This window comes from Amia ocellicauda, chromosome 6 (assembly GCF_036373705.1).
Source record: "Amia ocellicauda isolate fAmiCal2 chromosome 6, fAmiCal2.hap1, whole genome shotgun sequence".
NCBI classification, from domain to species: Eukaryota; Metazoa; Chordata; class Actinopteri; order Amiiformes; family Amiidae; genus Amia; species Amia ocellicauda.
Window position 1 is genome coordinate 38,389,834 of NC_089855.1, and position 26,507 is coordinate 38,416,340.

The 26,507-nt window shown below is 40.3% G+C and overlaps 1 protein-coding gene across 1 annotated transcript in view; it reads right to left on the bottom strand.

Annotated features, from left to right (window-relative positions):
• LOC136751457 (pyridoxal kinase) overlaps window positions 1–26,507 on the bottom strand; it is a 141,483-nt gene that overhangs the window by 43,232 nt on the left and 71,744 nt on the right. The window contains exons 3-4 of the mRNA XM_066707084.1: window positions 14,282–14,386; window positions 7,177–7,260 (exon numbers count right to left, since the gene is read on the bottom strand). Coding sequence (XP_066563181.1) covers window positions 7,177–7,260; window positions 14,282–14,386 — 189 coding nt within the window. The remainder of the gene's footprint in view (window positions 1–7,176; window positions 7,261–14,281; window positions 14,387–26,507) is intronic.

Here is a 26,507-nt window from a genome sequence, read left to right on the forward strand (position 1 = left end):
ACTTGAATCAAGTCCCCACGTCTGTTCCAGGGTGAAAAGGTTCAATTCCCTCAGTCTCTCCAAGTAGGACATTCCCTTCAGACCTGGAATAAGTTTGGTTGCTCTCCTCTGAACTGCCTTTCTTGAAGTGTGGAGCCCAGAACTATACACAGTATTCCAGATGAGGTCTAACTAGTGCATTGTAGTCTTAACATTACTTCCCTTGTTTTAAATTCTACACTTTTGACAATGTATTCTGACGTTTGCCTTTTTTATTGCTTACCTACAATGTTTGGATGGTGAGGAGTCCACATAGACTCCTAGGTCTCTCATGCATTACTTCATCTAGTTCTAATCCTCCCATAGTGTAATTTTAGTGGACATTTTTGTTACCTGCATGTAATAGCTTGCACTTGTCCACATTGAATTTTATCTGCCAGGTGTCGCTGTCCCTTTGATTAACCTGTGCTGCTGAGATTGTATCTGCTGAGCCATCTATTTTAGTATCATCTGGAAATTTGACAAGTTTGCTAACTATCCCAGAGTCCAGATCATTAATATAGATTAGAAACAGTAAAGGAAATATACCATCTGGCCCATGTGATTTGTTTGTTTTTAATTCTGCTAGTCCCTTAAGTACCTCCTCCTCATTTACTCTGATCTCTCTTAGGGTTTGACTGGATTGATTGTTAACCTGTGGCATGTTTTTTATTTTATTTTGTAAAAACCTCTGTTAAATACTCATTTAGAACATTTGCCACATCTTGTTCTTTTCCAAGATACTTCCATGTTTGCCCTTTATCTGTTTAACCTCCTTTATTGACCTCTTGCTGTTGTAATATTGAAAAAAGCTCTTTGAATTAGCTTTAGCTCCAAGAGCTATGTTTCTTTCGTACTCTTTCCTGATCCCTTTCTTAAGATCTCTTTGCAGTTCAACATATTCAACATATTGGCCAATGTTTTTTGGTCCTCAATTTGCTTAGTTATGGAACAATTTTTTCTTGAGCCTCAAGTAGTATACTCTTAAGATATAACCATCCATTTTCAAATGAATCTGTATCCAGTGTGCTCCAGTCTACCTCTCCTAAGTGCCACCTCATACCTTCAAGGTTTGCTTTTCTAAAATTGTAGACCATTGTTTTAGACTTGGTCCTTGTTTTTTGAAAGTATGCCTCAAAGCTAACCATAATGTGATCACAGTTTGCCATTGGTTATATAACTAGTGACCCTCTGACTCTAGCTTTGTCATTTGAAAAGATCAAGTCAATGCATGCACTCTCCCAAGTTAGAAAGCTTTTCTATTTTTGCTTCTGTAGTCCCAACTGGGCTTTCCCAGTCTATGTTTGGGAAATTGAAATCCCCCATGATAACAGCCACATCCTTGCTACATGCAGTTCTGAATACACTGTACAATGCAACATCTTTCTGAATATCTGAGTTGGGTGGTCTGTAACACACTCCTACCACTAATCCTCCAGATCTTTTCTTCAAAAGTTTAAACCACAAAGATTCTGTTTCGTTAAAAGGATCTAATTTGAGTTCTTCTGCTTCAGTGTCATTTCTGACATATAACCCCACCACCTCTTTGATTTTGCCTGTCCCATCCCATCATTTTCTGTAAGCCATGTTTCTGTCACTCCTACAACATCAGTCACCCGCCAGCACTGTGGCTTCTAGGTCTAACATGTTGTTCCTTATACTCCTGGCATTGAGGTACAAACACTTCAGGACTTTCCTACTAGCAGTTACCCTTGGTTTTCTTTCCTTACTGGAACATCTCCCATTGTCAGAGCTCCCTGCCCCTCTAGTCCCTAGTTTAAAAGATTCTCAATTACTCTGCACATACACTCTCCCAATGCATTAGCCCCCCTTCTGTTTAGATGTAGACAGTCTGGTTTGTACAGGTCCGATCTATCCCAAAAGAAAGACCAATGCTCCATGAATCTCAAACCCTCTTCCATACACCAAGATTTCAACCACGTGTTAAACTTTCTAATATCTGCCTGTCTCCCTGGCCATGCACGTGGTACCGGAAGTATTTCAGAGAAAACTACCATTGAAGTTCTGCTCTTTAGTTTTGTTCCTAACTCTGAGATAGTACCAGCTCACCACAGTGATGCACCAGGGGGAAAGGGGGACTGGGTGATCTCTGGCAGCCGCCGCCGCCTGGCTGTCCCAGGCACAACGAGTTCCTGAGGCGGACAGGACTCGCCTCATGTACGCCCCAATCTTGCTGGGCTTCACCTTCGGCCCCTCTGTGGAGGAGATGCTAACACGCACCCTCCAAGAGAGGGAGCAGTCCCTGCAGCAGGCCTGGATTAATCCCATTGCACCCCAGGCCCAGCAGCGCAGGCAGTCTGCGGCAGCTCGCCGGCGGGGAGGCCCCCCGAGCGCGGCTCCCAGGCCACAGCCCAGGCCACAGGCCAGACCACAGCCCAGACCACAGCCCCACCCACCTGCCGATCTCCGCCAGCGTCTCACTGGTAGGCAGGTGCCCCCCCAGGCTCGCTACCCTGGCCCCCGGCAGCCCACGGCAGCTCGTGGTAGGAGGGGACCTAGTCAGACCCCACCTCCTCCATCACTTGAGCCCCATACCTGAGGCGTTCCTGCAGCCACTGGCCCACCCTTATACCCCCCAGCAACTCTCAAATTGGCAAATTATATCAGTTGGCTACTCCCTACAATTTCAGAAAGCTGACCCCTCTCAAATCTGGAGCTTGGCGGGGCAGGATCAGAGGGCCAGGGAAGTTGGAAAGACTCCATAGCCCTCTGGATGACTGAGTCCGCGTGCGGGGCAGACAGACTCCCCTCGGACTCCAACGGCGTGGTGTGAGCCGGCGGTACCTGTTTGCGCTGCCTGCGTGCCTGTCAGTCACGAGCACGCATGGGTGCACGCACTGAGGGCACAGCAGGCAGGAGGGGCACGGCTGCCACAGGGGGGGGCAGTTGCCGTGGCAGGTGCGGTAGCGGCAGCCGGCGCATCAGCGAGTGTAGGTGGAGACGCAAGCGCAGGAGGTGCAGCTGTCTCCATCACCACAACCCTGGAGGAGGAGGCGGAGGGGCTCGGGGAGAGGCGGAGATACAGCAACCCCGAGGCCCCCCTGTCACTCGCCGGAGTATGAGACCTTCGGGCATGGTGGCGATTGCGGCGGCGCCCGGTGGAACGGTGGACCTCCGAGCGCACCGTAGCGTAGGACCCGGAAGTTGGTGCCCAGAAAGACAGGGCAAAGGACCTCCCCACTACAGGCGAGCAAGGTGCGTTGGCCGCAAGTGGCACAGTGGCGGAGGTGAGAGGAGCACATTGCCAAGCTCATACGCGTGTATACAGGGAAGCGTGCAGCGGAGGCACTGGTCAGTGTTTGCACCATGGGGCACACAATAACTGAAACGCCTCTGCGACAAGTGGAGCACTTAACGGGCTCACCACTGTAAGTGCGTCTCCTCCCGGCAACGTTTATGTACACGGGGTACTACACACCAACCAGACACAACCTTACTGTTGCCGGACTGAATGCTGTGTATGCCGAGTACCAGGTGCTGGATACAAGCGCTGTGTAGGCCCCTAGGCTTAACCACACTGTGCATGCTGGGGTTTCTGGGGACACCAGGTAACGCGGAGTCCGGGGTCCGAGGGGGCCGAGCGTAGTAGACCACCAGCCGTAGCGAGATCTAAAACCGAGGCCTACACAAACAGACCTGGAGGGCTAGCAGTGCTCGTTCCCGGAAAAATCTGAGAGAGTGAAATCTTTTCTTGACTGCCCCTGCCAGCGCTCCTGCTGTGGAGGAAAAAGCCCCGTGGACAAAAAAACAACACAGCAAGCAGTCGGAATATATAAGGCACTATATAAACACGACTATTATTTTTGAAGTGTGCAATTTGTAGCCGAAACTGAAACCGAAAGTGCACCAGAGCCCTGGAGCGCGGACGGAACAGAAACGGATTAGCTATCAATATTTAATAATAATACAAATAGACACAGACAATAATAAACTGTGGTGAACAGCATAGCCGTGAAGCCAACCAACCGAATAATAATTGTTAAATAACAATAAGGGTCTAACACAGAGATAAGACACAGAGAGCTCATGTTCTCGGGTCCAGGCGAAATGGCAAAAGAGGATGAACCTGCGCTGATGTCACATTTCATGGAACAGGATGTGGGAAGGGACCTGTTCTGAGTGATGAGCACAGGGTCCAATGGCAGCATTGATAGAGTGATGTTTAGAAACTGCCCCCTTGGGTAGTGCTTCCAACATGAAATATAACTGAAAGTAATGTTCTCTCTCATATTTAACCATATTTGAAATAGACTGAAATAATGATGTATCACATGCCCATGTTGTGATTATTAAATTAAACATTTGTTATTTCCATTTTACACAAACACCCAAAGGAAAATTAAATCAGTTCCTATAGAAAGTCTACACCCCCTTGAACTTTTTCATATTTAGTTGTCAGTGCCTCAGAGTTTCATGCATTTGAATTAGTATATTTTCAACTTATCTAGTGGTAGTTTTGATTGTGTGCTCTGGGTTGTTGTCATGCTGAAAGGTGAACTTCCGACCCAGTTTCAACTGTCTTGTAGAGAGCAACAGGTTTTCCTCACATACATTTAGTTACTTTATGCCCCTAAATTTTCCATAATATCCTGTGCCCCAGTCCCTGCCGATGAGAAACATTCCCATAACATGATGCTGCCATCACCATATATCACAGCAGGTGTGGTGTTCTTTAGGTGATGCAATGTGTTGGGTTTGTACCAAACATAACACTCTGCATTTAGTCCAAAATGTTCCATTTTAGTTTCATCAGACCACAATACATTTACTGTATGGTTACAGAATCTCCTGAGTGTTTCAGGTGGGCATGAGTAATAGCATCCTTCTTGCCACCCAACTACACTCACCTAAAGGATTATTAGGAACACCTGTTCAATTTCTCATTAATGCAATTATCTAACCAACCAATCAAATGGCAGTTGCTTCAATGCATTTAGGGGTGTGGTCCTGGTCAAGACAATCTCCTGAACTCCAAACTGAATGTCTCAATGGGAAAGAAAGGTGATTTAAGCAATTTTGAGCGTGGCATGGTTGTTGGTGCCAGACGGGCCGGTCTGAGTATTTCACAATCTGCTCAGTTACTGGGATTTTCACGCACAACCATTTCTAGGGTTTACAAAGAATGGTGTGAAAAGGGAAAAACATCCAGTATGCGGCAGTCCTGTGGGCGAAAATGCCTTGTTGATGCTAGAGGTCAGAGGAGAATGGGCCGACTGATTCAAGCTGATAGAAGAGCAACTTTGACTGAAATAACCACTCGTTACAACCGAGGTATGCAGCAAAGCATTTGTGAAGCCACAACACGTACAACCTTGAGGCGGATGGGCTACAACAGCAGAAGACCCCACCGGGTACCACTCATCTCCACTACAAATAGGAAAAAGAGGCTACAATTTGCACAAGCTCACCAAAATTGGACAGTTGAAGACTGGAAAAATGTTGCCTGGTCTGATGAGTCTCGATTTCTGTTGAGACATTCAGATGGTAGAGTCAGAATTTGGCGTAAACAGAATGAGAACATGGATCCAACATGCCTTGTTACCACTGTGCAGGCTGGTGGTGGTGGTGTAATGGTGTGGGGGATGTTTTCTTGTCACACTTTAGGCCCCTTAGTGCCAATTGGGCATTGTTTAAATGCCACGGCCTACCTGAGCATTGTTTCTGACCATGTCCATCCCTTTATGACCACCATGGTGGAACGGGAGCTTCGTGCCCTGGATGTGCATCCCACAAATCTCCATCAACTGCAAGATGCTATCCTATCAATATGGGCCAACATTTCTAAAGAATGCTTTCAGCACCTTGTTGAATCAATGCCATGTAGAATTAAGGCAGTTCTGAAGGTGAAAGGGGGTCAAACACAGTATTAGTATGGTGTTCCTAATAATCCTTTAGGTGAGTGTATATAGGCTATATGTTTTGGAGTGCTTGGGATAATGTTACTTTCAGATTTGACCAGTCTTGTTTATAAAAGCCTGTATTTCTTGCAAAGTTTCCATTGGCCTCTTGGTAGCCTCTCTGACCACTCTAGGCAGAATCTTAGTGGTGCCATTCACCTTCCACTTCTTAATAGAAACATTTTTGAAAAAGCAAATCAATACAAAATCTGAAAAGTCTTCATTAAATTAATATGAATACCCTTTGCTATGCCAGTGCTACATAAGCATCTTGCATGGCTGAGATGGGAGAAACTACCAATGTGTCAACAATAGCTCAGGTATTCCACAAATTTGACCTGCATAAGAACATAAGAAAGGTTACAAACAAGAGGAGGCCATTTGCCCCATTGTGCTCATTTGGTGTCCATTAATGAAAGAGTGATCCAAGGATCACATCCAGTCTATTTTTGAATGTTCCCAGTTGTTGGCTTCAACCACATCACAAGGGAGTTTGTTCCAGATTGTGACAACTCTGTGTGTGAAGAACTGTCTCCTGTTTTCTGTCTTGAATGCCTTGAAGCCCAATTTCCATTTTTGTCCTGGGGTCAGTAATTCCATTCATGATTTTGAAGACTTGAATCAATTCAGCACAAAGTCTTCTCTGTTCCAGGGTGAAAAGGTTCAGTTCCCTCAGTCTCTCCAAGTAGGAAATTCCCTTCAAACCTGGAAGGTTGCTCTCCTCTGAACTGCCTCTAGAGCAGCAATTTCTTTGGAATCACAGCATGGAAGAGTGACAAGAGGGAAACCATTTCTAAAAATAGCCCATGTAAAATCCCACTTGGAATTTGCAAAAAGGCACATGGGAGACTGAAAAGATGTAGCAAGACTCTGTGGTCTGCTGAAACAAATAATAAACTATTTGGCCTTAATACAAAGCGTTTTATGTCTGGCTAAAAAACCCAACTCAGCACATAACCCAGGTAAAATTATCCCTACTGTGAAGCATGTAGGTGGCAGCATCATGATACAAGGATACTTTGCATCAGCAGGGACTATGAATCCTGTCAAGTTAGAGGGCAACATGGATGGACCTAAATAAAGACCGTTAGGAAAACCTTCTTCACTCTGCATTAAAGTCTCCCATTTCAATGCATCAAAATTTCAGGCTGTAACAAAACAAAATGTGAAAAAGTCCAAGCTCGGTGAATACTTCCTATACACCCTGTGTATATATATATGTAAATATAAAAACACACACCATAAACTAAGTTAGGATTCTGCCTCTTCAGCTCCTGGACAATGTCGACCACCATCTCCAGAAATGATGTATCTCTTGTGTATCCTGGAAGATGGAGTACAATTTAGATTAATAAACAACAACAACAAAATCATATTAATAATATTACATAATAATGATTAATAATTAATAATGTATTTTTCTATGGGAAATATCTTGCTGTCTGGTTTGATATAGGAAACCAACATCTCCCTCTTTCTGCCTAGTTCCTTAGATTCTGAGGGGCCCTGCTAGCAGTTAAACTAGAGATAAGAGTACAAGGCCAAAAACCTCAAAGAGGCCAAACAGTTAGGTTCCTTACTACCATATCGAAATATGGTGTGATGTTGGCAAAATGTGATTGGTTAAAGAAAAACTTTATAACACAAGGAATAGACAAAGAAAGAAGAAGAAGAGAGAAGACGGAGACAAGAAGAAAAGGGAGAGCAGGAGGAAGAGAGAGCGACACACTCGCTGCCTACCTGACCAGACTGACCTAAGCTGCCCTGTGAGGAAAATAGGAGAATAGGGGTAATATCCTATCCTTTCTGTAATCCAGCAGAAGCTTTATATTACTTATGTTCAGTAATATAATTAAATGATATTAGTTTTCTATTTTTGTCAGAAATAAATTATTATTGCACATCTGTGACTTGGCTGCATCTTTCCTCTAAAAAGAATCTTAAAAGAGAAACCAATTGACCTATGAGTTTTCAGTTCAACTATTTATTTAGATTGACTGAAAAACCAAGCATATCAAATTCTCTTACAATATTATCAACGGATGAACCACACCACTGGTAGAAAAATAAAGAAATCTCAAACCAACTTACGACCACTGGTAACAGAATATCTTATATCATGTGCCTCTGTGTTGACTGAGGACATACCTGTGTGCTCATAGCCTCTAAAATAGATATCACAACAACCCAACCTGGACAAACAATTCAGTATTACTGAATACTCAGGTTGGAAGGTATCTGTGAGTTCTCATTAATAATATAAAATGTAACTGAACAATACTCTTTAACTTAAAAGTGTAAGTAAAAATGAATTCTCCACAAAGGGATGCTCCAAAGGAAAATGAATGGAGTAAATTATGGAAAAGTCCTTGAGGAAGACCTTCTAACCTCTGTAAGAAAGGTGAAACTGGGACAAAATATCACCTTTCAGCATGACAACAACCTGGAGCACACAACCAAACAACCAAAACTACACTGGAGTGCCTGAAGGGTAAATGTCCAAGAGTGGCCCAGACAGTGTGCAGAACTAAATCCATTCTGAAATTTTTAGGCATGATTTGAAGATTGGTGTCCATTAATAACTAAGTGATCCAAGGATCCTATCCAGTCTATTTTTAAATGTTCCCAAATTTGCAGCTTCAACCAACATCGCTGGGGAGTTTGTTCCAGATTGTGACAACTCTCTGTGTGAAGAAGTGTCTCCTGTTTTCTGTTTTGAATGTCTTGAAGCCCAATTTCCAATTGTGTCCCGGTCCGTGTGTCTCTGCTGATCTGGAAAAGCTCCTCTGGTTTGATGTGGTCAATACCCTTCATGATTTTGAAGACATGAATCAACTCCCCACATAGTCTCATAGTTTTTGTCCTCAATTTGCTACGTTTTGGTACAAATTTCTCCTGAGCCTCAAATGATTCTTAAATCAGTATCTCTACATGTATGGCAGCCATTCCATTCCATTCATATTTTTATTTGGAATTTGGGAGAAATGTTGTCAGTAGTTTATAGAATAAAACAAAAATGTTAATTTTACCCAAACACATACCTATAAATAGTAAAACCAGAGAAACTGGTAATTTTGCAGTGGTCTCTTAATTTTTTGAGAGCTGTATATACACACACACACACCACGAACCAATCACAGTGTTTGTTATTGAAGAGAAACCAGGGGGTGGAAGCCGCAGATGGTCCCTGCGAGAGGCAGCGATGGCACATGAGAACATGTAAACACAGCAATCTGACATTTCGTGCTGTAAATCAAAAGCATTAATCTAGCCGCTAATACAAAACTACAAGCCTGTACTTTGTAGCGGTAACGGTTCTACAAATATGAGTAGGAGAAAAAATTTAAATAAAAATCAAAGCCACCATTGATAACAGCTGTGTAGTTATTATTATTTATACATTTCTTAGCAAACACCCTTATCTAGGCATTTTCTATTATATATGAATCAATGCTGATGTGTTTGCTCATATGTGAATAACACATCAATGTAAATCTTTTATTCTCTTCAATAACAAACACTGTGATTGGCTCGCAGTGCCTCTCGCGCTGCCTGCCCATTCCAGAAACCACACCAGTAACATGAGTGTCCTCCCCGTTCACAGGTCCTGATATTTTAGATCCGCAATGTTTCATGTTTGCATCTTGCAAACATTTTTGATTTAATCCTGCCCCACGTCTGGTATAGGGTTCAGTGTTAAGAAGTAGCTGCATATTGCCAGATGACAGATAAGTGAAGAGAAAGAAAGAGACAGGGTTATTCAGGGTAAAGGTAAAATAGAGCCAGGTTATCAGTGGCTTATTCAGCTTTTGTGTTGTTTTGGGTGTGTAAGTTGTAATTTACAGAACTTGTTTTTACAAGAAAATACAGCTTCAGAGTTCCAGTTAGTTAAATTATTTGTTACATTTATGAAGCCACATGTAATGCCTATTGAATTTTCTTTTGTTGATTATTGATGCACACTGAAGATTAATGGCAGTGCAAAATGTTTGCCTTTTACAAGGAAAGCTATAAAGGTCTTTGTTTTGCCCAAAAGACTACCTTATCTTATCTACCCTACCTTATCCTATATTATTTAAGTGAACTTCAAGTTTTTAGTAAAAACATTACATGATCTTGTTCATTCACTTAGCAGATTTGATCTTTCTCAGAGTATGATAAACACAATATAAACAGGGAAAGTTGTTTTTTCTTCTTCTTCTTCAGAAATCAGAGAACTGAACAGGGTGAGAGTATTGTTTGTTCCTAATAACACATTTCGAAATTAATGAATACAATTATTTGAACTATAATCTGTACATTAATCTCTATTGTGATAACAGTTTTCAAATGCAGCTGATGTGCAAAATATGCTATACTGTAATTGTATTAGCATTGCACTGAGCAAATTCAAAGCTCATACATAATTAATTTAATTCCAGAAAACAGAAAAAAATATTCACACCCCTTGTAGTTAGTACAATGAGTGCGACTACTGAATGTCTTCTACAGTGGCGAGAAAATATTTGTGAACGTTATTAGATCTTATTCTAAGTCCTGAACACCCCTTTTAGCATCAATTACTTTTAAGCATTTTACATAACTGTTGCTCAGTATCTCATCGGTTTTGATGAATTTTGTCCAATTCTTCCTTAAAGAACAAATTTAATTCAGTTACATTTGAGGGCTTCCTTGCATGGACAACTTGCTTCAGCTCCTGCCACAACATTATGATGTGGTTTAGACCACATGATGTGACTGGACCATTCTAAAATGTAGAATTTCTTCTTCTGCAGCCATTCTTTTGTAGATCTGCTTTTATATTTTAGATAATTGTCTTGCTGCATGACCTACTTTAATTTCGGCTTCAGCTCACGGATGGATGGCCTGACATTGTCTTGAATCATCTGTAACAATGCAGAATTCATGGTTGTGTCAATGATGGCAGGCCATCCAGGTCCCATGGCAGCAAAGCAGCCAAAAAGTTTGTCCAGAGAAAATTATTCCAGAAGTCTTGTGGATCATCTATGTGCGCCTTGGCGAACTTCAGACGGGCAGCAATGTTCTTATTAGAGAGTAGCGATTCCCTCCTGGCTATCTTTCCATGAACTCCATTCTTGTCCAGTCTTTTTCTGATAGTTGAGTCATGAAAATTTGTAGCAAGGCAAGAGTGGCCTGCAGATCCTTGAATGTTACTTTGGGGTTCTTTGTGACTTCCTAGATGATTTGCCAGATTGTTCTTAAGAAATATGTTGGTAGTATGACCACTCCATTTGGATACTATGTGTCTGACAGTGGATTGGTGATGCCCCAAATGTTTTTGTAACATTTTCTAGACTGAAGAGCATCAAAACTGCTTTTCTGAGGTCCTCAGAGATTTCTTATGATCATGGCATGATGTTTTTCCACACACCTGTATAATGCAGACCAATCTCAAAAAGTTTCTGATCATTACGTAGGATGGGCCTCTGAAAGTCACCCCTGAAGATTTACCTCATGATTAAAATGCCTGATTATAATTATCCCCTTTAATTGAGCTGAGAGAACAAGGGTTAAAGGGATACTTAGGTATTTTGGGATTTTAGCCTGATTTCTACCTCACCCAGAGTCAAACGAATGCATGGATACCTTTCTTAATTCCGTGCATCCAGTTTGAAGGAAATGTGTTAGCTTGGCACAATTGCTGGAAGCAAATCGTCACAAATCGCTGACTCTCAAACGCCGGTTAATAGATCTCTTAAATACTGGGTGGATAGCACATTCGTACATTAAGTATTCTCTACAAGTCTATACAAAATCAAAAATATTATGATGAATACGTTTAAACATATTTTTCTTTTGGAACTGTCTTGCCAAACTACGCATTTTATCAGCTGTGATGAGGTAGGCACAAGGATATGCTCACTGTGTGTGAATGAATACACAAACAACGCAGGCAGAACTGAAAGTAGTCAGTAAATCAGGAAGTATGTTAAAACAAAATTTCTTATGATTACCAGTAAATGAACGAATGTATTTAACAATTTATTTACTATTTATAGTATTGTAAGACTATAAATGACAAACAGCCAAGCTTTGGAATAGTTAAAAGATTTATTAGCCGGCATTTGAGAGTCAGCGATTTGCGAACATTTGCTTCCAGCATATTCTAATTCCTTCAAACTGGACACACACAATTAAAAAAGGTACCCATGCATGCAGCACTGTGAAGTAGTGGTTAGGGCACTGGACTCATAACTGGTTGTGGGTTCAAATCCCGGGTGAAGCAGTGCTGTTGTACCCTTGAGCAAGGTACTTCACTTAGATTACTCCGGTAAAATGCCCAGCTGTGTAAATGGGTACAAATGTAAGTCGCCCTGGATAAGAGTGTCAGCTAAATGACAAGAAATGTAATGCATGAGAGTGGGTAAGTAAGAAATCAGAAATGCCAAAATAATGTAAATACTCTGACTCTGCATTATTCACTGTTTGCCTAATTAATATACACTCAACTAAAGGATTATTAGGAACACCTGTTCAATTTCTCATTAATGCAATTATCTAACCAACCAATTGTTGCTTCAATGCATTTAGGGGTGTGGTCCTGGTCAAGACAATCTCCTGAACTCCAAACTGAATGTCTGAATGGGAAAGAAAGTCGATTTAAGCAATTTTGAGCGTGGCATGGTTGTTGGTGCCAGACGGGCCGGTCTGAGTATTTCACAATCTGCTCAGTTACTGGGATTTTCACGCACAACCATTTCTAGGGTTTACAAAGAATGGTGTGAAAAGGGAAAAACATCCAGTATGCGACAGTCCTGTGGGGGCGAAAATGCCTTGTTGATGCTAGAGGTCAGAGGAGAATGGGCCGACTGATTCAAGCTGATAGAAGAGCAACTTTGACTGAAATAACCACTCGTTACAACCGAGGTATGCAGCAAAGCATTTGTGAAGCCACAACACGTACAACCTTGAGGCGGATGGGCTACAACAGCAGAAGACCCCACCGGGTACCACTCATCTCCACTACAAATAGGAAAAAGAGGCTACAATTTGCACAAGCTCACCAAAATTGGACAGTTGAAGACTGGAAAAATGTTGCCTGGTCTGATGAGTCAGACATTCAGATGGTAGAGTCAGAATTTGGCGTAAACAGAATGAGAACATGGATCCATCATGCCTTGTTACCACTGTGCAGGCTGGTGGTGGTGGTGTAATGGTGTGGGGGATGTTTTCTTGGCACACTTTAGGCCCCTTAGTGCCAATTGGGCATCGTTTAAATGCCACGGCCTACCTGAGCATTGTTTCTGACCATGTCCATCCCTTTATGACCACCATGTACCCATCCTCTGATGGCTACTTCCAGCAGGATATTGCACCATGTCACAAAGGTCGAATCATTTCAAATTGGTTTCTTGAACATGACAATGAGTTCACTGTACTAAAATGGCCCCCACAGTCACCAGATCTCAACCCAATAGAGCATCTTTGGGATGTGGTGGAACGGGAGCTTCGTGCCCTGGATGTGCATCCCACAAATCTCCATCAACTGCAAGATGCTATCCTATCAATATGGGCCAACATTTCTAAAGAATGCTTTCAGCACCTTGTTGAATCAATGCCACGTAGAATTAAGGCAGTTCTGAAGGCGAAAGGGGGTCAAACACAGTATTAGTATGGTGTTCCTAATAATCCTTTAGGTGAGTGTATAATTTGTTTGTAAAGTTAATATAAGAAGGCTATCATGGTAAAACTATAAAATCTGTACTGTAAAAAAATGTAATTATTATGGGGTGTGTGTGTTACCTCCTTTATACCCCAGGGAAACAGGTAACCTTTACAGGCTTCTACATAGTTCCAGAAGCTTCCATTGAACGTCCAGTTGAAGATCAGAATGTTGTAGATTTGTTTATGTTGGATTGTATTTAAAGGGATACTAAGAAGTGTGAATAAATGTGACCCTCCTTGTAATAATTTTAATGTATTATTATTTTATTATTTATGACAAATATGACTTTGCTTTGTACAATGCTTACAAGATTACATTATAACATTTTTAGACTTTTTTTCAATTTTTTGTAAATCTAACTTTTTATGCTATTTTCTGTTCCTTATTTATTCAAGGGTATGAATAAATCTGGATGGCATGTTATATATTGCTAGTACTAGTGTTGTTTATTTAGATTTCCCCTATGCCCCCTTCCCCTTAGCTTTTAACTAGGTCTTAATAAATAATAAGATATGTAGCAATTAATTTGTCCTTCTTTAATATTACTGTAACTAACTATGTATTTGTAAATGGCTAATGGTATCAACAATTAAAAAGGTGCTTAAAAAAGACATTAATAGAAAATTAATTATATATTAATGATATAATATGCACTTACCCGTTAAGACATAGTCATAATGGTTCACATTGTTCAGCTGAAGTCCTTCATAGAGCACATGGAGCTCATCGGCAGTTAAGACCTGCCCTTTCCAATGTGCATAACCTAAAAGAAAGATGACCAATACAAAACAAGTCATTCATAAACAATAACTCAACAAAGAAAAATAACCGAGACCAGCACATTTTATTTTTAAATTTAAAATGAGTCTTGGGATCACTGGTTAAGACACATTACCTTATCATAATAGATCCCTAGACAGATGTGTGTCTATAGAAGTCTTAATTGTCCAGCTGTACAGAAATCCACACACTAAATGAGAACTGAAGATATGTTAGGAAATTACCTCCTGTGGGTGGTTCTTTGTTGTGGACAAACTACATATATATTTTCAATTAAAACTAGAAGTTGCATGCAACTTTCAAAAGCTTCCAAGCTGTATCAGTAAGTTTCAGATTTTTGCAGGCATTTGTAGTTTAAGTGCTAGTGTTATTAAATGTGTAAATTTCAATTTCAATCCAATGTAGTGTAGCGTAAGGTACAATTTCAGTTAAAGAAGTGAATTTAAGTATCACCTTATCAAGAATCCTAGAATCTTGTAGAACTCAATTTCTGCAATAATTGGACACAGACACCAATTCCAAAGATATACATTCTCAAATTTATTAAAAACAAAGATAAAATGTAGCACTACACTAGTTATACAAAAAGGGAAAAACTAATTAAAAATTCACTCAAGAGCAACAAATCAAAGACAAATCACTTCCATGACCAAATCAAAGAACATGGAATTGCATATGATAACACACAAATCGTTAAACAAAATTACAAACACATTGACTACAATACCGGTTAGGAAGACGAAGGTGAGTCTCTCATTAGTATTGTTAGTCGGACATTAAATAACTATGCAGGTTAGTATTTATGTCAAATAACTTCTCGTTATATATATCAGTCTTATTTACGTTTGGGTGCAGAGAAAGATTCTATCATTTCTTGTTACCACAATTCTCCCTAATTGATTACTGTTCAATGATTAAGGATAGGCAGGGCCACCAATAATCTAATGTCTATTAACATGTGTCAATTTCAGACTAAACAGTTAAACAGGAATGAAAAGATATTTCTCAGCATTGACAGATTTTATTTCTAAAATTGTCAAAACAGTTTAATGCGGCACTCATTTATATTTAAGAAAATACTAAATGATATTACACATTCTAAAGTTTATGACTCACAGAATAACATTTCTAATTGATTTCTCAAATGTCATGAATAATAAACTCCAAACTGTTAAACTTATCTGAACTTCGTCGCAGAGAGGCCTCTCTGCCTTCGGGATTAGATAAAAGCACACGGCACAAGGTTCCACGGGGTGGGACCAGGTCCGTGTGGTTTGGAACAAAGGCAGTCCGGTTCAGCTTTGTCCAATAACTTCCAGAGTCGATGCTCCTGGAAGTTGGGGTTTTGCGAAAGTAGAGTCTTTTCCAAACAGATTTTCCACTGGTTTGAAGGCTCCAAGTTTGCGCAGAGGAATGTATCTTTGCAAGCAGGGTTTTCCACCGTAGTTACTTTAAGACAAAATCTTTGAGGAAAGCAGGGCCCTGTTCGTTTCCAAGGGTCAAGTTTCTTAAGACTCAATAGCTATTTAAATGACTGAACACTTCTGTATTACAGTCGACTTCACTGATCAGATGGGTACAGGCGGGCAGGCGCAGGTTCTAAAGTTCTTTACTTATTAAAGTTTACTTAATAAAGAATTCTTTGTATGGCTCCCAGTTAAACTCTTCTGTTGATGAGTTGTGGTAGCAAGTTACCGGTTCAGGTGAGAGAAAGAGAAAAAGTGCTGTGTGCTACTTTTTATGCCTGGTAGATCATAGGTGATTGGTTCTTGAGTTTGCGAGATTGGATTTTGGTGCCAGCACCCAGTCTCCTATTGGAGGAGGCTCGATTCATGCCTGATGCCAATCCATGCCATCTTTTGGAAATACCGGTTCGCCTGGGTTCGTAGCTCTGTTTCAGGATTTCAGCTCTCACCTGCTTCAAAGGGATTTATGATCTCCAAACCATATTCCCCAGATGTTTTCACAGCAGGGATTCCAAGCCATTTGGCCCATTCTAGGTGAGCCGACTCCCAAGACTGTCACTTTGACATAGAACAGTTTGTGGGCCGATGAGCTCAGGAATTCTGGTAATTCTGGGGGAGAAGTCTTTTTTAGATCAGAGCTTCAGCTCAGGGCTAGAATGCTCTTATGACAATACACCCCCGCCCTTAATGCTACAGTAGTATACATATGAAGTGTGTATCTCAATCTCAGTGGACATGAATATACATTTCTTGATTGCATGCTTCAATTATGTAAGGTACAATTGTATTTTTCACTTAATTCTAGCATATATTTGAAGTTGTCATTCTTGTATCATTCAAGATGCAGAATGCAATTTCCAAACTTGTCCACATCATGAAGGTAGAGGTCTACATAAGGAATGTTACTTTTTGGCTCAAATGAAATGCTGTTATTTAAAATGTTGTACAGCAGCCGTGTTTCCTGTTCAACTTTGACAGATCCTTGTAACAGTGTTAATCACTGACAATTTAAGCACCTTAGGCTTCTACAGATATCCACTGCTGGATGTGACATGGCCTTAAGCATGGTGGCATGCATACGCATAGTTTGCATATGTGAACAGTCATTTTCTTGTGGCTGCCATGTTTTTGCATGCAGTCACTTGCCTGTTGCAGATTTGATTGATAGCAGTACCTATGTAAGATATGCAAAGTTTCAAGGCACTGGGCACACACATATGTGCAGAGTTTCATGTGTGCACTGTATTCCAGTGCACAGGAAATGTGTAATGTGTCTCATGTGGCGCATACGTTTATACGAGTATTATAGTGGGGCATAAGGTATGCATAAGAATGAAGTGGCATATGCATCTTAAGAAAGGGATTAGGAAAGCAAAAAGGGAAATAGAAAGAAGCATAGCTCTTGGAGCTAAAACTAATGCAAAGAGCTTTTTTCAATACTACAACACCAAGAGGTCAATAAAGGAGGAAGTGAAACAGATAAAGGGGCAAAAATGGAAGTTTCTCGGAAAACAAACAAGATTTGGCAAATGTTCTAAATGAGTATTTCATAGAGAAAAAACCCTAAGAGCGATCAGGATAAATGAGGAGGAGGTACTAAAGGGTCTAGCAGAAATAAAAACTAACAAATCACCTAGGCCAGATGGTAAATTTCGAACAGTACTTAAAGAAATTAGGGAAATTTTGTATATGCCTCTAACTCAAATATTTCAAATGACACTTGGATGTGCCACCTGACTGGAAGACAGCAAATGTCATACCAATCCACAAGAAAGGGGACTAAATTGAGCCAGGAAATTACAGACCAATCAGTCTCACCTGCATTACTTGTAAAATGTGGACAAATACAATTAGACAGAAAATACAGGAACATCTTAATGAAAACCATATTCTTGGAGATAGTCAACATGGGTTTAGACGAGGCAGATCATGTCTTATTAATTTATTGGAGTTTTTTGAACATGCAACTGCAGCTGTAGATCATGTGAAAGCATAATATACCTAGATTTTCAAAAAGCTTTTGACAAGGTTCCACATCAAAGACTGATCCTTAAATTGGAAGTTGTAGATATTCAGAGTAATGTAAGTAGATGGATTATGAACTGGTTGATGTATAGGAAACAGAGGGTGTCAATTAGAGGAGTTGCTTTTAACTGGAGTGAGGTTGTTAGTGGAGTTCCACAGGGATCAGTACTAGGGCCTTTACTGTTTCTAATCTATATTAATGATCTGGACTCTTGGGATAGTTAGCAAACTTGTCAAATTTGCAGATGATACTAAAATAGGTGGCTCAGCAGATACAATCCCGGCAGCACAGGCTATTCAAAGGGACAGCGACACCTGGCAGATAAAATTCAATGTGGACAAGTACAAGGTATTACATGCAGGTAACAAAAAAGTCCACTATAATTACACTATGGGAGGATTAGAACTAGATGAAGTAATGCATGAGAAAGACCTAGGAGTCTATGTGGACTCCTTACCATCCAAACATTGTAGGTAAGCAATAAAAAAGGCAAACAGAATGTCAGAATATATTGTCAAAAGTGTAGAATTTAAAACAAGGGAAGTAATGTTAAGACTATACAATGCACTAGTTATATGCATCTGGAATACTGTGGACAGTTCTGGGCACCACACTTCAAGAAAGATATCGCTGCTCTAGAGGCAGTTCAGAGTTGAGCAACCAGCCTTAACTCATATGTGAACGGGGTCATAGTTTTGAGGTGGCCCACCAGATTTATTCCAGGTTTGAAGAGAATGTCCTACTCTGAGAGACTGAGGGAACTGAACCTTTTCACCCTGGAACAGAGGAGACTACATGGGCACTTGATTAAAGTCTTCAAAATCATGAAAGGTATTGACCACATCAAACCAGAGGAGACAAACGGACCCGGGGACACAAAGGCATTCAAGACGGAAAACAGGAGACACTTCTTCACACAGAGAGTTGTTACAATCTGGAACAAACTCCCCAGCGATGTGGTTGAAGCTGAAAATTTGGAAACATTTAAAAATAGACTAGATGTAGTCCTTGGATCACTTAGATATTAATGGACACCAAACACACACGATGGGCCTTCTCTCATTTGTAAACTTTCTTAAGTTTCTTATGTTTCTTTATAGAAATAAAAATGTATTGATTGATGTAATAATTTCAGACTTACATGTTTAAGTCTAGTTGGTTTGAAAACAGTGAATGTAGCTGAAAGATCACAACAATACGCAAGTTTATCTCTGCTTCTTGTCTCGTCGTTCTCCACCAAACCAAGAGACTTTGTCTATCAAAACCACCAGTACAGGACTACTGAGGTTTTCCTGCAGGAGTCCAATGAGGCAGTGGCACAGACTATGTGCATTCAAAATACATGTAGCCTTCTGGCAAGGAGGCTTCCACACCTGAGGAAATTGCTGAAGCTGGAGACACGGTGGTGGAGTTAATGATGTAGTCTGGATGCTCACTGGCAGCCCTTATGGCCACCCAAGCCAGGGTGCATGTGAAGGACAAGCAACACCCACCAATCCGTGCTTCACATTAGGCCCTACAGTGAAGGTTGTGGAAGGAAAGTTAGAAATTATTTTCTAATACCTGTTTTTATCTCTTGTATACTTAAGAAAGATAAGGTCAAGCTAGAAGGTCAGGCCAGAAGGAAGCTTGATTTCGGTTTGTTATTTACGATGAGAATCTTGGAGGCAATGTTAAACAGTATGATTTAAGTGCCTGCTCCCTAATCCATGTGTTGATCTGTGAACTCTGTCCTATAATGATATATATTCTGCTTAGCTAACTTTTAAGATAACATAGTAATGACTTTCTGATTATAACCAGATCTTTGATTTCTGTGTATAAAAGCTCTGACTGTTAAAATGAAGGCAGAGCGACTTTGGGATCTTCTTGATTCACTGTTCCTCTCCACGCTGCGTGTATTAAAGGCATTGCAACTAACATTCCAACCTGATTGAAGATGAATGTTCTTCCACAAGGTGATGTTGGAATGCTCCAGGAAGGCCAAGGAGCAGACCCAAGAGATGGCTAAGGACCTCTCACCCTCTCACCCTTTTTTATGGCTCTTTGACCTGAGCAGCACTGTGTTTCTTCCCAGCTGCAGCCTAGGCTAACCAGCAATTTGCACCACCATCTGCAATCGGGTGCCCCACTAAACAAGCAAAAGAAAACCAAAAACAATACCCTAACTCTTTGTTGAACCTACCTACACAATGTACACAGATCCCTCTCTAAACATCAACTGCTAACCAAAATAAAAGACAAAAGACCAAACCAGTCCAAATTGCAAATCCAAAAGAATAGTCACAGTCCATAAGCCAAAAGTTAGTTTTACCAGAGTCAGGTTCTCACAAAATCAGGGTCAAAGCAGGTGTTCGTCTACTTTTATTTGTTTCTCTCTTTTGCTTTTCTTGTCCTTTCTCCAGTGGATTCTGAGATGCACTGGTCGGGTTACTTGGATGTTTATATAAATATAAATATAAATATATTTTGTACACGGCCATCGAGTGACTGTCGGTGGTAAGAATTAAGCACTTAAATGTTCACAGAATTTTTTATGCTTTTTACCTGATTATTGTGTTCTGCTATGGTGGGGCAGCACCCTAGCGCCCCTAGTGGACAATCCACCCCAGTCTTTTTATCCCAAGGGGAGTATTAAAAATAACATTTTGTCTGTGTTTCATGACTTTCTTTCCATTTGTACTGGAGGAGGTTGTTTAATAGCTGTCTGAAGAACCTGTTTCATATTATATTTCATATTAATATTAGCATTAGAAATAATAGCATGTATACAGACCAAGCAAATTAGATTAATCAGGTTAGCGAACATCAACAAGGAACATCTGTTAGAAATTCCTCTCTACGATAAAAGGATCACACAGTGGATAGGTAGCCCACAGCTGCTTGTTTGTTAGAGTCTGTTTGTTGACTTAACGGTTTTCCAGACAGGCTGAAGATGTCACATCATAGTGATTGATTGACATACACTCACCTAAAGGATTATTAGGAACACCATACTAATACTGTGTTTGACCCCCTTTCGCCTTCAGAACTGCCTTAATTCTACATGGCATTGATTCAACAAGGTGCTGAAAGCATTCTTTAGAAATGTTGGCCCATATTGATAGGATAGCATCTTGCAGTTGATGGAGATTTGTGGGAAGCACATCCAGGGCACGAAGCTCCCGTTCCACCACATCCCAAAGATGCTCTATTGGGTTGAGATCTGGTGACTGTGGGGGCCAGTTTAGTACAGTGAACTCATTGTCATGTTCAAGAAACCAATTTGAAATGATTCGACCTTTATGACATGGTGCATTATCCTGCTGGAAGTAGCCATCAGAGGATCGGTACATGGTGGTCATAAAGGCATGGACATGGTCCGAAACAATGCTCAGGTAGGCCATGGCATTTAAACGATGCCCAATTGGCACTAAGGGGCCTAAAGTGTGCCAAGAAAACATCCCCCACACCATTACACCACCACCACCAGCCTGCACAGTGGTAACAAGGCATGTTGGATCCATGTTCTCATTCTGTTTACGCCAAATTCTGACTCTACCATCTGAATGTCTCAACAGAAATCGAGACTCATCAGACCAGGCAACATTTTTCCAGTCTTCAACTGTCCAATTTTGGTGAGCTTGTGCAAATTGTAGCCTCTTTTTCCTATTTGTAGTGGAGATAAGTGGTACCCGGTGGGGTCTTCTGCTGTTGTAGCCCATCCGCCTCAAGGTTGTACGTGTTGTGGCTTCACAAATGCTTTGCTGCATACCTCGGTTGTAACGAGTGGTTATTTCAGTCAAAGTTGCTCTTCTATCAGCTTGAATCAGTCGGCCCATTCTCTTCTGACCTCTAGCATCAACAAGGCATTTTCGCCCACAGGACTGCCGCATACTGGATGTTTTTCCCTTTTCACACCATTCTTTGTAAACCCTAGAAATGGTTGTGCGTGAAAATCCCAGTAACTGAGCAGATTGTGAAATACTCAGACCGGCCCGTCTGGCACCAACAACCATGCCACACTCAAAATTGCTTAAATCACCTTTCTTTCCCATTCAGACATTCAGTTTGGAGTTCAGGAGATTGTCTTGACCAGGACCACACCCCTAAATGCATTGAAGCAACTGCCATGTGATTGGTTGGTTAGATAATTGCATTAATGAGAAATTGAACAGGTGTTCCTAATAATCCTTTAGGTGAGTGTATGTTAATGATGACCGTGGGACCGGACTTCTCGGAGTACATCAAAGGAAGCCATATGGTTTCCAGATCCCACACCTCCCCCCAGGAAGACAGATCACAAACAGACCAGTGCTTGCACTTTATTGGACCCTGCTCACAGCACCATACGTCATTCTTTCTATACATGCTGTTACATTTTGTTGTTCGGAGAGAATCAACTGAGGTTGGGGAAATCCCATGTCGGGGGCTTCCATGCCATGCATGTTAAATAAATGTATTATTCTTTGTACTCAGCCTGCTTCATTTAAAAGGGTTCAACACTGTCAATCTAACAAACCATTTATACTAATCGTAATAGGTTTTTGGTTTTCTTATTAGTCGAAGTGCAATTAGTCGATTTGATAATTGTGAACTCAGTTAACATAATTGGGGATACTTCAGGGACATCTAGGGAATAGCAGATGAATGACAATGAACAAAAGTCACAGAAAGTGCAGGGCCATATATTTAAAACAAAATGGCTTGCAGGATAACAGATATACTTCAAACAAGCACTGAATGTAGAGTATATTACAACGATGGAATACTGTGAATACTGCATTTCACTGATGCATTTGAATGGGGCCATTCTAGCAGTGTTGGTTTCTGCTGTTGTTGGTAAGCCTGGCTGCATTGCCAAAGTATTGTATTATATTCTGTTAAATCACATCTATATACTAGTATCTAATGTTGTCTATTTATAGGCCAAGATTGGGTGGCTGTGGTTGCCGGAGGTATATGTTTTTATTCTCTTTTAGTGATGTTAAGCAGTTGCATTTGAGATCTGAATGTATTAAATTGTTAATTACATGTGTTTTTATTTTAGCGAGCATCAATCGCTGTTTTCACACTATTGGGTTGTTTCTATTATTGGTTTTGTTTTTTAGTTTGCAATATTTGGTTCGTTGTTCTTTTGTATTTGTATTGGTGTTTTGTTTGGTGGTTATATTTTACGGTCTTTTACTGTGATTACTTTGTTCTGTTTAATCTCCTATTTTCGATTATTCTTTTGGTTTGATTAAGATTGCTGCTCACTGCGCAAGTACAAATGGAGAACTTACATACTCTTAACAAGACCTTTGGAGATGACGCATCAATTACACACTTTAGGCAAAGTTCAGTTCCGTTGGCGGTACCACAGACCCACCTGCACGCTGCACAGGTCCTCTAAGTGTTTGAAGCACAGACCTGTGCGAACAGCTGTTCACTGAAGCTCAGCAAATCCGCCGAAACATCACAACGACCTCTACACTGCATACTGAAGATAGCTTCAGCTCCAGACATTACACCGGACATGGACAAGCTAGTCTCACGAAAAAGGTGTCAGGTCTCCTGAACAAATGAACCCCCTCAGAGCAGCAATTAGGTCAGATGTGTGTTTTGAATAATCGTAAATGTTAAAACAATAAGTATAATTCTAACTAACTATCTTAAATTGAGTGTTGCCAATTTTTCAATTGACAGTGAATTATAAATAGGGATGAGCAAAATATTTATGCGGCCCTTGAATGAAACTTTAAATGATCATATGGCCCATAGTAAAATTGAGTTTAACACAACTGCACTATAGGATACTTTACTTCTCTGCTCTAAGGAGAGCTATGAAAACACTCACTTATTTTAATTCTGTATCAAATGGACCAATTTTCCAGACAAACAAAGCATTTGAAAGTAAAAAAACATACAATAAATATTTCCTAAACAGGTAAGCCACAACCAAAGTATCATGCCCCTGTGACACTTGTCTGATTGCTTTTTTTGTAATTCTGAGATATGTAATAAGTATTATTCCATTGTTATAATTTCAAATGCAATAGACCCAGGATAAACAGTCTAGCTTTTACATGCCCTGAAAATGATTAAGAAAAACTATAGTGTGGTTTAGGTTAAGGCCACGGGAAAGGGAGCAGTTTGTAAACAGTAAAATATCTTTCTAAGAGACCAAGAAGCCATTTCACCAAGTTTTTCCCAATAGTTTATTATAGTTTATTAGTTTTTGTTTATTATTTTCATGTTTCTCCATATTTAAATCCCTGTTACTCAGAAAATCAAGAGCCGGAGATGTAGCACTAAATCTGAATGGTGTACAATAGTAATGTGTTATGATAGGATAAGGGTTTGACATAGCTCTATGTATCAATCATCTGTAAATTAATGAGGCATTGTCAACGCACTCCAATGCAGCAGAGAAGAGCACCATAACACCACGGTGCACTAAATAAGATGTTATCACAGTGCTTGCACAGAGATTAATCTCCTTGCACACAGGGTGGATCACCTTTGGCTTTTAAGCATTTCTAAATGCACCTACTAATAGCAACTGCGGACATTAGCCAACAAGTGTACCTATGCACACAGTATAATGCTTGATCCTTTTAATTTTAAACTCATGATGTAAACTGAGCATTTCTGCAGTTTATAACCTGAGATCACTAAACACTAGAGAACTACAGATAACTGGATACAAAAGCCATGCTTGTAGTAAGACTCTATCCAGCTGTTAAATTAAGCACCTTTAATCAGTTATGTTGTAAAAAGCATGCATGCTACAATTAGATTTAACTGGCTCAATTTACAAGTTGGGAGGGTTACTTTTAAAATGTATTCCGTTACAGAATACCTTGTTTTGAAAATAATCTGTAACCTAATACAATACATTACTCCAAGTCAGTAACGTAATCAGAATACTTTTAGATTATTTTGAATACTTTTTTTTGCCTTTATAAAAAAACAAAAGCAGCTGAGTTCAAGAAGTGAAACAAAATGTACTACACATTCTAATATGGATGACGGATTGAAATAGTTTATTTTTATCCACAGTACAAAGTTTCATTTTCTTGCATATTTATACTTTGCATTTTGTAATAGTGGATGCATTTTTAAACAAGTCTATTAACCCAGAAAGTTCAGCAATTCAATTAACCATATTCAGATTAGTTATATTATTCTTGTTTACAAACAGAAGAACAAAACAAATCTGGAGAAAATGAACAATACCTGGCATCATCCGTTTGTTTAATGAATTTGAGACATGGACGGAGAACAAATATTTGTACAACACAGTCTTCTGCAATACAACCATCGTTTTGTTGCTCTTATTATTATGGAATGTGATTTGCTTACATTATTTTTGTCATTGTTTTCCTGATTTTTAACTGAATGGATATTCAGTTTTTAGGTCTGAATTATATATTCACACCTCCTCTCCCCTTTTGGTCTTCTGGAATGTATAAACATTCAAATAAACATTAAGTAATGTCTTATTTTTATTATTTTGCAAACAAAATACTTGCAATTCCATATAAACCTCCGATTTAAATATAACTAACCTTTCTGTTTTGCAGCTTCCCAAGAATTATTGATCCATGTCCTGCTTTGGTATTGATCTGTGATCATGAATCTGGTTGCATTTCTTCATATTATATCATTATAGTCTTCATTTTAAAATGGCATGCCATTAATCACCCTACCTGGGTGGTACCTCATCATGTTACTTATTTATTTGCAAATGTATCAGTTAGAAAGAAACCACTTAATTTGGATGTGGCATGTTCTGTGGTGTCTTTAATAAGGCTTACTTACAACATGTCCTCAAACATTTAAATAATAATACAAGAATACATCTGTGATAAAAGTATTTTAAAACAGATTTTATTATATTTTAATATACAGTGAGGGAAAAAAGTATTTGACCCCTTCGACTTAGTACTTGGTGGCAAAACCCTTGTTGGCAATCACAGAGGTCAGACGTTTCTTGTAGTTGGCCACCAGGTTTGCACACATCTCAGGAGGGATTTTGTCCCACTCCTCTTTGCAGATCCTCTCCAAGTCATTAAGGTTTCGAGGCTGACGTTTGGCAACTCGAACCTTCAGCTCCCCCCACAGATTTTCTATGGGATTATGGTCTGGAGACTGGCTAGGCCACTCCAGGACCTTAATGTGCTTCTTCTTGAGCCACTCCTTTGTTGCCTTGGCTGTGTGTTTTGGGTCATTGTCATGCTGGAATACCCAGCCACAACCCATTTTCAATGCCCTGGCTGAGGGAAGGAGGTTCTCACCCAAGACTTGACGGTACATGGCCCCGTCCATCGTCCCTTTGATGCGGTGCAGTTGTCCTGTCCCATTAGCAGAAAAACACCCCCAAAGCATAATGTTTCCACCTCCATGTTTGAAGGTGGGGATGGGGACGGTGGGGATGGGGTCATAGGCAGCATTCCTCCTCCTCCAAGCATGGCGAGTTGAGTTAATGCCAAAGAGCTCGATTTTGGCCTCATCTGACCACAACACTTTCACCCAGTTCTCCTCTGAATCATTCAGATGTTCATTGGCAAACTTCAGACGGGCCTGTACATGTGCTTTCTTGAGGAGGGGGACCTTTGCGGGCGCTGCAGGATTTCAGTCCTTCACGG